The 13,107-nt window shown below is 38.8% G+C and overlaps 1 protein-coding gene across 1 annotated transcript in view; it reads left to right on the top strand.

Annotated features, from left to right (window-relative positions):
* The window catches only part of grid2 (glutamate receptor, ionotropic, delta 2), a gene marked incomplete at its 5' end in the record, with an annotated part of 127,323 nt that overhangs the window by 77,821 nt on the left and 36,395 nt on the right, over window positions 1-13,107 (top strand). Inside the window, 2 exons of the mRNA XM_079468127.1 lie at window positions 5,977-6,115; window positions 9,705-9,900. Of these exons, the coding sequence (XP_079324253.1) occupies window positions 5,977-6,115; window positions 9,705-9,900 (335 nt within the window). The remainder of the gene's footprint in view (window positions 1-5,976; window positions 6,116-9,704; window positions 9,901-13,107) is intronic.

Raw genomic sequence — 13,107 nt, 5'->3', positions numbered from 1 at the left:
TGCATTCAAAGCCCTGATGCAAGCCATGCCATGGGGCCTTGACTTTCTCTCTCTTTCTCTGCCGTTTTCATCATCTACCCCTGTGTTTGTATTTCTTACACCACATGCCTGAACCCAGCATCCTGCACGCTGTGACAAGAGATGCGTTGGGAGGTGCACCTCCAGCTTTATTTACTTAGATTTTGATGATTTACAGCGCTGAGAGTCGCAGACTGGCTGCGCTGGGAGATAACTGCCCGGGAGTCGTGGGGTCGTGCTTCAGAGTGTTAAACTGTATGCAAATTGACGGCAGTATTTGCTAGCGAACTTCATAATGGGATACTTGATGGCTTTAATAAATAGCAGTCATACACACACACACACACGAATACGTACACAGCCAAACCTGGCAGGCCTGGCGTGGTGAAAGGGAAATAAAGGTGACATTTGGCGCATAGCTTCGCTCCAGCGAAACGATGAACATGTTTTTCCTTAAGTTATTTATCGCCAGAGTGCTCTTGGAAAGAAAGCAAATAAATAAATAAAACTAACAGCACTCATCAGAAGCTACAATCTCCAGCTCTCAAGGTGCAGCAGAGATTTAAGGCTTTACAAGGTAGAAATGTATAAACCTTTGAATGTTCAGCGCCAGTAGTTTCAAAGGACTTATTTGATGTTGCTTTAACTGCTGAGAGGCAGCGGATTGAAGAGGTAAATTTTAGGTGGCTGTGATGGAGCCTGAGTGGAGTTTACAAAACAAGAAATTCTAATAACCTTATTTGAGGAACATTTCACACCAAAGTCAAATTTGCATTGAACTACTGGTTTATTTCATGTTTCAAAATTGTTATTATCCATAAAATTAAAAAGAAACGGTCTATTAAAATGAAGTGCTTAATGTTTGCATTTCCTAAGATTTTCGATTGTACACTTATTTTGCATAAACACTCTCCTGTTTTTTTAGTCCCATACAAAATCATGCCGTCGTTGAGCAAGTGTTGTTATCTCGGGCTGGTCGGGACACTCAAACAAACAGGTTTGTTCTGTTAAAAGAGATAAAACACAAGTATGGAAGCAAGCACTGCATATCCCATCAGTCAAGATGTTTGGACAGAGTCTACTGACCTTCTGCTTGGTCTCTCTCAGCCTCTCCAGAGGAGCGAGTTGACACGTTGTGTGTGTGCACTAACCCTCAGCTATATTTACGAGGCTTCTAACAGTCTTGAAGGGCTCTTCGCTGTGTTTCATGGTGGCTTGTGTCACTTGGGAATCCACTTAATTCAGAGTGTCCTGGCTGTTCTAGGATTTGGTGTCCCGGCGCCCCAGAAGAAGAATTATTTGACACTTTGAACATCTATCTTGAACTGGTTCGTGTACAGGGGCTGTTAAGGCTGAAGTGTGTAATCTCTGTGCCATGAGTGTCACCCATCAGAATTACAAAAATAATGAACGTTGTCAAACTGATTTCACCAAACACTTCTCCTGTATGCTGTCGGTCGAACAAACTTTTGGTCTGTTACTCTGCTATTGGTAGAATCAACCTGCAAAATGTCTCACATGCTGTTGTCTCTGTATGTGAATTGTATTGGATAGGAGAAAGTATAAAAAACTAAACTTACTTATTATCATGCAATGTGCTGGTATATATAGCTTGCATTCTGCCATTTGACTTCCTATAGAGTAACAGTATTAGCAAAGTGAGATTTCTTTTTAAATATTTTTTTACTTTTTTAAATTCTTTTGCTCTTTATCTTTAAAGGTCCACTGTGTGATTTTTAGAGTGTCTATTTACAGAAATGCAATTTAATATACATTACTATGTCTTCAGAGGTGTGTAAAGACCTTTCATAATTAAGTGCTTTTATTACTTTAGAATTACCTATTTCTATCTACATAGACCGCGGGTCCCCTTGCATGGAATTCTCCATGTTGTTTCTACAGTGGCCCTCAGCGGACAAACTGCTTTGCAGAGCGTGTTTTGTAAATACTTTACCTACTCCTGTAAAGAAGAGAAAACGTGACGACATCTTAGTTCTGTGTCAGCCACCGAGTGCTTTGAAAGGGAGGGGCTTGGCTGGAGTGAGCCGTTGGTTGCAATTCACCACCTCACCAACAGATGCCGCTAAATTTCATACACTGGACCTTTAATTACATCTTTATTATTTACCCTTATTATATTATTCTTAATTTAATCTTAATTAGTTTTTATTATTCTTTGTCAAAGATATCAATATGTCTGCACCTAAATAAATGTACACATTAAATATAAGTAAAACTTCTTTTTTTTTGTTTCAACTTAGTTTTTGGAGAATAACATTTTGTCATTCAGTGTAACACAATATGTATGTACAAAATTTAAACAACCTGCATATTCTGACTTGTACATATTAACATATATAAATAATAAGACAGCATATTACATTTAATTGTGCTTTAAATTATTTTAAAAAATATTGACAAATGGGAAAAACTTTTTGGACAGTGACATATTTATGAAAAGTTTTTCAATTACAACTTATTAGCATTTGGGGTGAAAGTAATTAGTCTTTTAATATGTCATAAATAGATTTTTGTTTTAAATATACCTGACAAGATTGTTACACTGAATGACATTTTGGTGGAAGTCTTTTGTAAATCAGGGACAAATGTATATATACATTTTTATTTTTGCTCAGAAGATTGAAATGCAATTAAATTACACACAACTTTTTATTTTTGTACAACAACAATTTAAAGCAGTATTTCACGTATTATTCTTTATAGTTTTTTTATTGGTATTTTTCTCTTTCTTACACCTCAGACACTAGAAACATGTTCCTCTATTAAAAGCGTTTTGTCTCCCTCACACACATTTTCTCTCTCTCTCAGTCGGCTCACAGTGAGGGGCTGGGAGAAGTGTGTAGCCCCTGGCCTGCTGCTGAATCAAAAGCAAGTAGTGAGAAACCTGCTGGAAACGGGGCTTGCTGATTTGATGTGCGTGGCAGGACGGCTTTGAACCCCAGTAGCTGGGTGTGCAGATAAAAGCTACATTACCGTCCTGCTCATATTCTAAAGATCAACATCCTGCAGCCATCGAGAATGGCATGCAATCAGCCTTTGCTAAAGACCTGGCATGCCACAATTTTATACGCATTGCTAGTCATATTTCGTAACAGAACCCCATCATGTTAGCTATTGCATTAACTAATGTAAACAAATGCAACCTAATTGCAGAGATGGTAAGTAACGAAGTACAAATACTTCGTTACTGTACTTAAGTAGATTTTTTTGGTATCTGTACTTTACTTCACTACTTATTTTTCCGACAACTTTTTACTTTCACTTCTTACACTTTTAACCAAATATCTGTACTTTCTACTTCTTACATTTTCAAACCAGACTTGTTACTTTAATCTGTATTATTTTTTGGTGAGTCATTCCTAATCACCCATGGCCATATATTCGGGAGATGTTTGAAATTGTCGGTGTTAAAAATTCTTGTCATAAGCAAAGTCAATGTTTTCCTTAATTATAGTCTATTTTCTATGTTTGCTAAGTCTGTAATGTTATCATGAATTCATATTTTGCTAGCGTGTTAGTTAGATGTTGTTCATTGTTTATATAACAATGTAACTCACTTTTGTCTGCCTGTGTTCTCTATAGCAGTTGTTCATGGATACAGGCTAAAGCAGGTAGTAGTAATGGCTACTTTTTACTTAAGTATATTTTAGAGCACATACTTTTTTACTTTTACTTGAGTAAAAAATTAAGTCAGTACTTCAACTTTTACCGGAGTATTTTTAAACATGAGTATCTGTACTTCTACTTAAGTAAGGGATGTGTGTACTTTTGCCATCTCTGCCTAATTGTGAAGTGCTCATGTTTGGATCTGTACTTTAGTTGTGTGTCTGGTGAATTAATGAAACGCATTCAGGTATTATTCCATCCGTGTTTAAATTCTCCAGCCTTTGAATAGCACAGATGTGCTTGTTGATGACAAGTTGCTTTGCCCTTTTGTAACATAAAGATTTACGCTCAACAACTCCTTAGCCTCAGTGTGTAACCACCACACAGATAGACTCACTTTTGGAGTTGTACAGTGTCTTTCTGACACAACAGTGACTCATAATCTTTCAGAAAAGGGATTTAGTTGACTTCACCGGCATACCTGTACTATTTCAGCATGAAAGCTTTTAATTAAGCCTTGCTGTAACCCAATAAACAGTGCAGTATTTTGACACATGCATTTTCCTTTGGGCAGTTTAACATTTCTCATGTATTCATGCAGGTCTGTGTTGTTTATATCTTTCTAAGTTTATAAGTTTCTATCTTGCTTGTCTTCATTGCAGTGACAATATGTTTAATTCAGCTGCTCTTTTGTAGCTTTGTTGTCTAATTTGGAAGAAGCGATTTTTCAGAAGGAGTCTGCAGAAGCTGTATAAGTGTGTGCTTGATAATTTATTTCTGTTGTTTAAACAAGCACCTATTGCTAGAAAACCGTCATGTGTAACTGTCCTGTAGTAGTTTCCATTTGAGCCATGTTGTTTATGGATTAAAATGGCATTGAATCTCATATTGCCTTGCTTTTGGATGGGTTGGTTTTAGCAAAGGATGTGGTGGTTTTTATACAACCCATCTCAGCGTTCTTCGTGAGCTCCTTTGGATCTTATCTTGTTTTTTCTTTCATTTGACAGATGTGCTTTTGTATTGACATCATTAGTCAGTGTTTCAGCCTTGTTTTATTTGGAAACTAAACAACCAGAGATGTTATTATTCAGAAATATATTAAAACATTGGGGACATATTATGAACTTTTTAGGCTGACTCATAAATTACTTTAGCGTTTAGAAAACAATCTCACTTAAGGTTTATATAGTAAGTTGTTAACAGTAGAATATTGTGGTAGCAACTCAGTGGTCAGGGGTTTGATTTCCAGAGAACACAAAACTACTTGAATGCACTTTTTGTGTGAGTCATTTTGGATAGAAGCATCTGCCAAATGCATAAATTATTTAAAATAATTGTATTTAAAAAATGCATTGTGCCCAAAAAAGAAGCCCATAAGCTTCCTGCAGTTTGGAGAGATGCTGCTTTACATGAGAACACATGATCAGCTGAAGAAGTAGCTTCATGGAGATCTTCTGACATTTGCTTAATCCTTAAAAGCAAATTAAAGGAGAGCGTTGTAAATGTCTTTAATCAGAATGTAAGAACCTAAGAAAGGTGATTAAGAAATGTGTGGGGTAACTTGACACGGACTTGTTTGCTGAAATTAAAACCGCACAAAGTTTGTGTTGAGCGGAGAGAGTACACAGCCTGCGGGACGTATGTGCGTGAGTCATCTAAAAACTTTCTTTAATAAGACAGCTCATCTCGGCGGACCCCTGCAGATATGGAGTTGTCAGATACCTTATTGAGTGCTGAAATGCTTGGCACTTACTACGCAAGACTGCAGTGACATGGGAAGCCACGAGGATAGATGGGACACATTTTAACGGTTTTCAGTGTAGCTGCGAGCCTCGGATTGTGCCGATCCATCATTGTTGTGGTGTGCGGCGCTTTCTAGAAAAGCGGCTTGTCGTTTGTGGCTGTGGAATTAGCAGGGCTTGGAAAAGCAGCATAAACAGGCGCATTTGTGCTCTGACAGTGGTGACGGGGGAAATGTTGATGTTAAAATATTGACATTACAAATGATGGCTGTTTTTTATGCCTCTAGGTTTTTTCCATCATTACAGTCTGTTCTGGATTTTGCAACCCCCACCTCACTGTTTCTCCTCTGCTAAATACTTTCATGTTTTTGTATTTTATTTTATCGCATTTTTGAAGTACATCAATGCAACAGATTTGTCTTAAAGGGATAGTTCACCTTAAAAATTGTAAATGATATCACCATTTACTCTCTGCCTTGTCACTTCAAAGAGGAGTGGTATCGAAGAACAATAGTTTTCTTAAGTACCAGAATGAAATGAAATGCAAAACTCTTTTAACATTCACTCTTTTCTCTTATTACATCTCTAGGTGGCGAGGTGCCCTACACGACTCTTGCCACGAGGATGATGATGGGGGTCTGGTGGCTGTTCGCACTGATCGTCATCTCCTCCTACACTGCAAATCTGGCCGCATTTCTCACCATCTCCCGCATCGAAAACTCCATTCAGTGAGTGCGCTGCACACGTTCATTTCAAATGTCACTCTTTATGTGGCATCAACACTGTAATCATCCCTCCAACAACAAAATAATACTGAAGATGCAGCTTTCTATCTTCATCTGGGTTAAATAGGTTGTTGTGCCGGTGGATTTAAACGTCTCTAAAAAGCTACAAATTTCTGGCAGCATTGATTAGGGAGGGAAATTAATTGAAAAGCATTCATCAAACAAAATCAAGAACGAATCAGTTGATTGAATCAATTACACTCAAAGACACGATGGCGGCCCACGCGCACGAGTAAACACTCGATAGCCTGTGTGTAGATAAATACGCGCGAGACCCCGGATGCTTCAGTTAACGCTGTGTGTGAGTGTGTGTGAAACTTCTCTCGGGGGCATGCAAACTCCCCGTTTTCATTTCCTGTGGCACAAACGAGATCTATCATTCCAGAGAGAATGACATCAGACGTCCATGCACCGGTGATTCATTTAACCTTCCTGGATGAGCGCACTGAGACCTCGACACGCACGCACCCACATGCAAACTCGTTCCAAACCATTTTTGTTTACAGCCTTTTCTCCGCCCACTCTGCGATCCAGCCAATCGCGTTCCGCCATTGGTCGTATCAGATGTGTAAAGTTAGCATGTTTACAACTATGAAGTTATTTGGTTGATCTGACACGTCGATAGCAAGCGGTGATGAATTGAATTGTGCTTTATCCATTCTTGGATGTCACAGTCACGTAGGCAACGTGTGCGGGCGGTTGCCAGGGAGATAGGTTTTTTTTTCCAAGATATCAATTTGTTTATTTTTCGTTGGCATTAGATTATCATTAATGAGCTCGCGCTTAGATCGCTTGATTCTAGATCTGTGCACCTAATTAGGATTTCCATAAATTTAAATGTATTATCTTTTAATGTGTAGATGATGGCAGGGTCATTACAGAAATAATTACAGCCTAAACTCCGCACCCAGGGGTCTGTTATGTTTAAAAGCAGAGGATGTAGAGCATCAGTCAGGAAGAGATGAAAGATTTATGAGACGGAGTTGGAGGAGGACGGGTTTGAACATGTTGAGTTTGCGATTACACTGTTTTGACTTGAGATAGAAGTTTAGATTTTTAGAGAAGTCTAGCTGTCAGCGCCGTCTGTTTAATATCATATTCTTTAGAGGCCTCGCACATTTATACAAGACTATTGAAAGAGTGCGTTAATGTTCAACTGCTGCTTTAAATCAAGCCATGAATCAGCCTGCCGAGGAAAAGCGGACTGAAGATTGAAGAGTATTTTTCAGGATCGTTTTTGTTGTTTTCATCATAGCACTGTGTTGGCTAAGATGCAGCTGTAGTTGCGGAAGGTAGAATTTTTGCTGCAGATGTTTTGTTCATGTTGATTGCCATTGTGTTGAATGATTGGCTTCATGATTGGTTGGATGTGAGACAGCTTAGAAACAAGAAGCACACTGATGCACATATTTCGCAATTGCATCCGTTTATTTTTAATCCACAACGGGCTACAGTGTAAATATGCATTATAAGGTGTCTTTGTTGGAAAGCAGGTGGGAATATTCATGCATATTAACGATTGGTAACACTATTCGAAATGAGTGGATCTAGAAATATAAAAATACCGTAGATCCAGATTGAACAACTTTCACCTTGCATATCGCTTTTAACGTGGCTGTAAGACCACCATCTGGTCAACGTGAACGAGGGCCAGGTTACGGGCTTCTTGATATAATTTCTTTCTGCTCACCCAGCCTGTCTGCCATGTCGTTTTGCCTGCAGTCTGGCTAGTTTCAATCAGTCCGCGCCACAGATGACGCTTTTCCCGGGCAAACGGAGAGATCAGCGAAGCGGCCGTAGCCTTTGAATGCGACCAGATGGTCAACTATAAATGGTGTGAAAACGCGTCTACGCAGATAGATTGCCATACTTGAGGCTAAATGAATTTTGTTGGAACAAGAAAGCAATGCTGCCTTGCGAATTTCCCACTGGAATAAAAATATAGAAATGGATTAACCTGCAGTCATTGTTATGATGCAGACGTTGCATGTTTCTTATTTTAATTAAAACACGCAAACATGCAGGTCTGCTAAACTAAACTTCAACTTTGACCTTAGATGCACAAATATCAACGGAATAGATTACACATCAAAAAGGTGCATTAGCTTTAAATATGTGATGTCACAGATCAGCTCTGCCATTGCTCACCAGCCCCACTGTGGTCATTTATAGAACTGCACGTTCTTGTAGGCCATTTTTATGGCAATTCTCCATGCAAATGACACCCGACACACAATTCATAGGGAGGGGTTGGGATTAAGTGTCGAGATTAATTGGGAGCAATAAAAGATTAACATTTGTGGCCAAATTCATTAAACCTTCAGAGGGAGCTAGAGATGTTAAGTACTAGAGGAAGTTGGTATGAGGACGACAGCTGTTTGATGTAATAATAATTGATAAATGAGAGGTCAGTGTAAGCGTGTCGGACTCTTGATGCCACCAACCCACACTGTGACTTGCTTAAAAAATATATATTGAAATTCACTGTTACTCAAATGTGCCCTTACACATACATAGTTGATGGTTGATGGAGACTTGTTGCTGTAATGACAAGCTCTGTATTTTGATGATAATGTGAAGTAAGTCTGGGGGGCTACATCTTTATTGTGCTTTCCAATTATTTGAGTAATATAAATGTTACTGTAGGGAATTAGTGTCCCCTGGTTGGCTAACTTTTAATTAGATGTACGATATTAACACAAATTGCTGAATAAACAGTATTTGACACAACATGAGTGGTGGGGTGTCTGAGCTTTTAAATGGATTTATACACATTTATGCCGGCACAATTAAGCTGAAATAAGCGTGGCTATTCATGCATCAACAGTGTTGATTTTGCAAATAATGTCTTAATCGTTGAATTATTACACCCCCCAGGCTTCATCCTCAGAATCTATTTCGCACTTCCTGCGTTCACAAAGTCAGCGATTAGGATTGACTAGGCAATTCCAACGTTATGTGACATTTTCAGTCTTAACTTGAAATATAAATTCTCAGAGTATTTCTTAACAATACGTGGAATCATCTGTTTATATTTTACTAAGCCCCTGATAATAGAGTCCAGACAAAATATCAATCTATGCATGAGTTTTCTATTTTAAAAGAGGGAAAAATCATATGTAATGGATGTGACAAAAAATGACGCAGACAACGTACTTTGTAGGATTTTTGTGAATTAAAATGTACAAACCAGAAGCAATAATTCCCAAGAAATGAAGAAGGGATGGCTCCTTATAGAACATAAAAATGTTGTATTTCAATTTTCACGCCCATTTATGAGAAATATGGACCGTTATGGATGTGACATTTCACTTATAGAAAACTACCTTAGAAACACTCAAAAGATGCTTTAAAAACTCTTCGCATTAGCATTTAAATCATCAAATATTGACATCTGTGCTATCCGTATGGCTAAAACCATTGGTCATTTCTTTTCAATCTCAGAGCTGACATTTGCATGAAATTTCCCAACTGATTTTTTATTACTTGAACTGGAGCAACAACCATATGTGCTGCATTGTTTCCCATCCAGGTCTTTACAAGACCTGGCCAAGCAGACAGACCTGCCGTACGGCACCGTTCTGGATTCGGCCGTGTACGAACAGGTCCGAAGCAAAGGCATGAACCCTTTCGAGAGGGACCCGATGTACTCGCAGATGTGGAGGATGATCAACCGCACCGGAGGAGCGGACAACAACGTGGAGGAATCGAAGGAAGGCATCAGAAAGGTAGGACGACACGCTCGTCGCCCCGGGCGCCATGACAACCGAGCCCTGAGCGTGCCAACGTTTATCCAATTACGGCGCTTAACTAAGCAACAGTTTGTGAAGACAGCGCTTATGTTCTCTGAATGGAGATATCAAAGTGAAAATACGCTAATGTGGCTTAATGGTGCTTGAATTATGAGTGATTTAACTCTCCTACCGAATTCCCATACTAATTAGGTACGGGTTAATGCCTTATTTGTTAACCCAAGATTTCTTATTCTTTATTTGGAAACTTGTTTTCACTCTGGAATTTTAAATGAGCTTGAAGGCTGCAATTAAAAAGGCTGGCGAGCGCCTGGATTCAGGAGAAAGAATTCAGATCTTGTGAGGAGACTGAAGAGTAAAGGGCTGACTTGAGCGTTTTGTTAATGTGGGATCATCTCACAGGTGTTTGGATAAATATTATATGACAAGGTGACACCTCAGTCTTGCCAGAGGCATCAGCCCCATTCTTCTGTTGCTTCTCCTGTGTTTCTCCTGCTGCGCTCACGGTGGGATGTAGGAATCAGAGCGCCCCCTGGTGACTGCTTCCTTGAGCACAATTTACATTTGAGGCTTTAAGCAGACCTACATAAAGTGCTTGACTTTAATGACAGCATAAAGCAAGTGTACCTATAAGAAAGTTATTTGATAAGGAAAAACAATCCATACAAATCCTATGTTCGATAGAATATTGACAAGTGATGTAGAAATCTCAGACACGCTTTTGGTAACAGAATATATCCATCATTAGTCAAATGTAAATGCATTAAATTCAGAAAGATAAACATACTGCTATGAATGTTAAAGTTTCGGCCAAGTTTTTTATTTCAGCAAAAATTTTGGGTGTTTTTGATTTGATTTAGAAAAGAATCTTACTTCTGAGTTTGGTGATGTGCTTATGCCTGTTTGTCAGACTCTCACCCACACTGCAAAATATTAAAACCTGTCCAAAATATGAACATGCATCCTTTTTTTCTCAATCTACATCGCTCTACCAGAACGCCCTGTTTTGTTCTATTTAGGCTGTTCGTTAATCACCAGATGCAGATTAAGGAGGCTTGTATGAAGTATAGCACTCAGGGAAGGACACAAGAAGGTCTGCGTCCTAGGGGGACATTCTTCAGGTCACGAGCTCAGATATTTCCATTATGTCTAGCTCAGTGCCCACCAGTGGAGAAATTTTGTACATAGACCATTAGTTGACATCAAAACATGACGAACAAGGAAAGAGGCAAATGGGAGGGGGATTCGGAGAAAGAGCGAGAGAGAGGTGCCTTTGACTGCAAACAAGAGTCGATATAAGCCAGCACTAAAAGGATTTCAATCATTTTCACCATACACATACTTTATTACCCAAGGCCTATGTGGCCGGCATGTCCCTCGCTCAAGAGAGAGAGAGAGAGAGAGAGAGAGAGAGAGTGAAAGGGCTAAACACAGCTAAGAAAGCGATAGTCGGAAGACAAAGCAGCTTTAGAAGGGGATGATGGAGGAAGATAGAAAGATATTAAAGGGACAGTTCACCCAGAAATAGAGATTCTGTTGTTTTTTATTTATGTTCATGCCGGTCCAAAATATGTAGGAAATGCAAAGAGACATTTAGTCAGAAGGGATTACAGGTATCATTACATTTGTTCATGTAACTCATGTACTGTATTCCAGATCTTCTGAAGCCGTACAATAGTTTTATGGAAATCAGAATTACATTGGTTATTCTTTGGTAATGTGCTGTGATCATTGCTGCTGATTTGTGAAGGAATCCTTTAGATCAGCCTTCCCAAAGTCCGGACTTACTTGATTAAGTAATAATATAATAATAACTAACACAATAAAAACATGATATAAAAATTGATTTTAACTGAGTTATCTATTTTTCCAAATAAACACTTCACATAGAGCTGATTTGTTTATTTTTTATTTATTTAAAGTTGTTTTAAATTTTAACAAAAGTTTTGTAATAAAAATTGTACCGGACCTTTGACGTTGACAAGAATTCAGATTCGGACCTTTGAATGTAAACTTTGAGAACCCCTGCTTTAGATCAACCGATTCTTTGAAATGATTCAAAAGAACAGATCACACACTGCTTCTCTTGTGGACCCAAGGGCAGATATTGGCTCTGTTCTTCACTCAATACTATCCCATGACCCCAGAAGTCTTATTATACGTGTATATATAAGCTGCATTGAACAGTTATGATGTTTTTGTGGTACAACTTAAAAAGTAAAACTTAAATTCTGTTATAATATGGAGAAAAGCAACGAACACCCTTGAAATGTCTGTTATGTGTTACATGAAAGAAATGAGGACAGTCAAACTAGTTTGACACAACATGAGGGGGAGCAAATGACAACAGAATAGTCAGTGTTGGCTCAACTCTTTCTTTTGGAGAATTGTCATAGAGGGGACAATTTAACGTTTCCTTTATTCCCCAGATTCACACAAACACGCTACACAAAGAGCAGTGCTCCTCTCATTACACAAACACTTATTTATCATTTCAGTCTCAGCTTGCTCATTAGTGTATTGTCTCACTGAACCGCACAAAACAGTGCAGCGCTTGTGGGAAGTCGTACGGTGATTGTTTAGAAAGCGAAACGATGAGATTTGAGTCATCACCAGCTGAGTCTGATGCGAAGCATGAGGAGGGTGGCTCTATGGGAAAGATTATAACTCTTTAAAACCTGCTCATGTGCTTGAGACATTACTCGGAAGATCAGAAAGATGTACGTGCATGGGTGTGCGTGGGGTTTGTGGGGGTGGTTTGTGTGTTTTTGTTGAGTTTGTGTGTGTTAATAACTTTTAGCATTTCTAGTATGCACCTGCTCATCACTTATCAGGAGAAAGTGCTGTTGTTAATTTTAAGATAGTTCGATTTTCGAGAGTGTCTCATCTTTTTTGTTTTCAATTAGTTTCATTTAACTATTGAATGAGATCCACAAGACAACAGTCTATTAGCAGTAAGTGAATATAGAGTCTAGCGGTCAGAGGGTGGCTTTGATGCATTGCCAGCGGTCACTCATGGTGGTGGGTTAATCGACAGCTCTCGATGTAAATGAATGACTTTTCCACTGCAAATCACCGACAGTGTGAACGTCCCTTCGAAGTCTAGTTACAAACACAATTTATGCAGCTATGCTTATGTTTCTGTAGTTAAATAACCCACATGCTATCAAATGTTAATGTTTC

The sequence above is a fragment of the Barbatula barbatula genome (genome assembly GCF_947034865.1).
Source record: "Barbatula barbatula genome assembly, chromosome: 11".
Taxonomy (NCBI): domain Eukaryota; kingdom Metazoa; phylum Chordata; class Actinopteri; order Cypriniformes; family Nemacheilidae; genus Barbatula; species Barbatula barbatula.
This window is presented reverse-complemented; position numbering and strand designations above follow the sequence as displayed.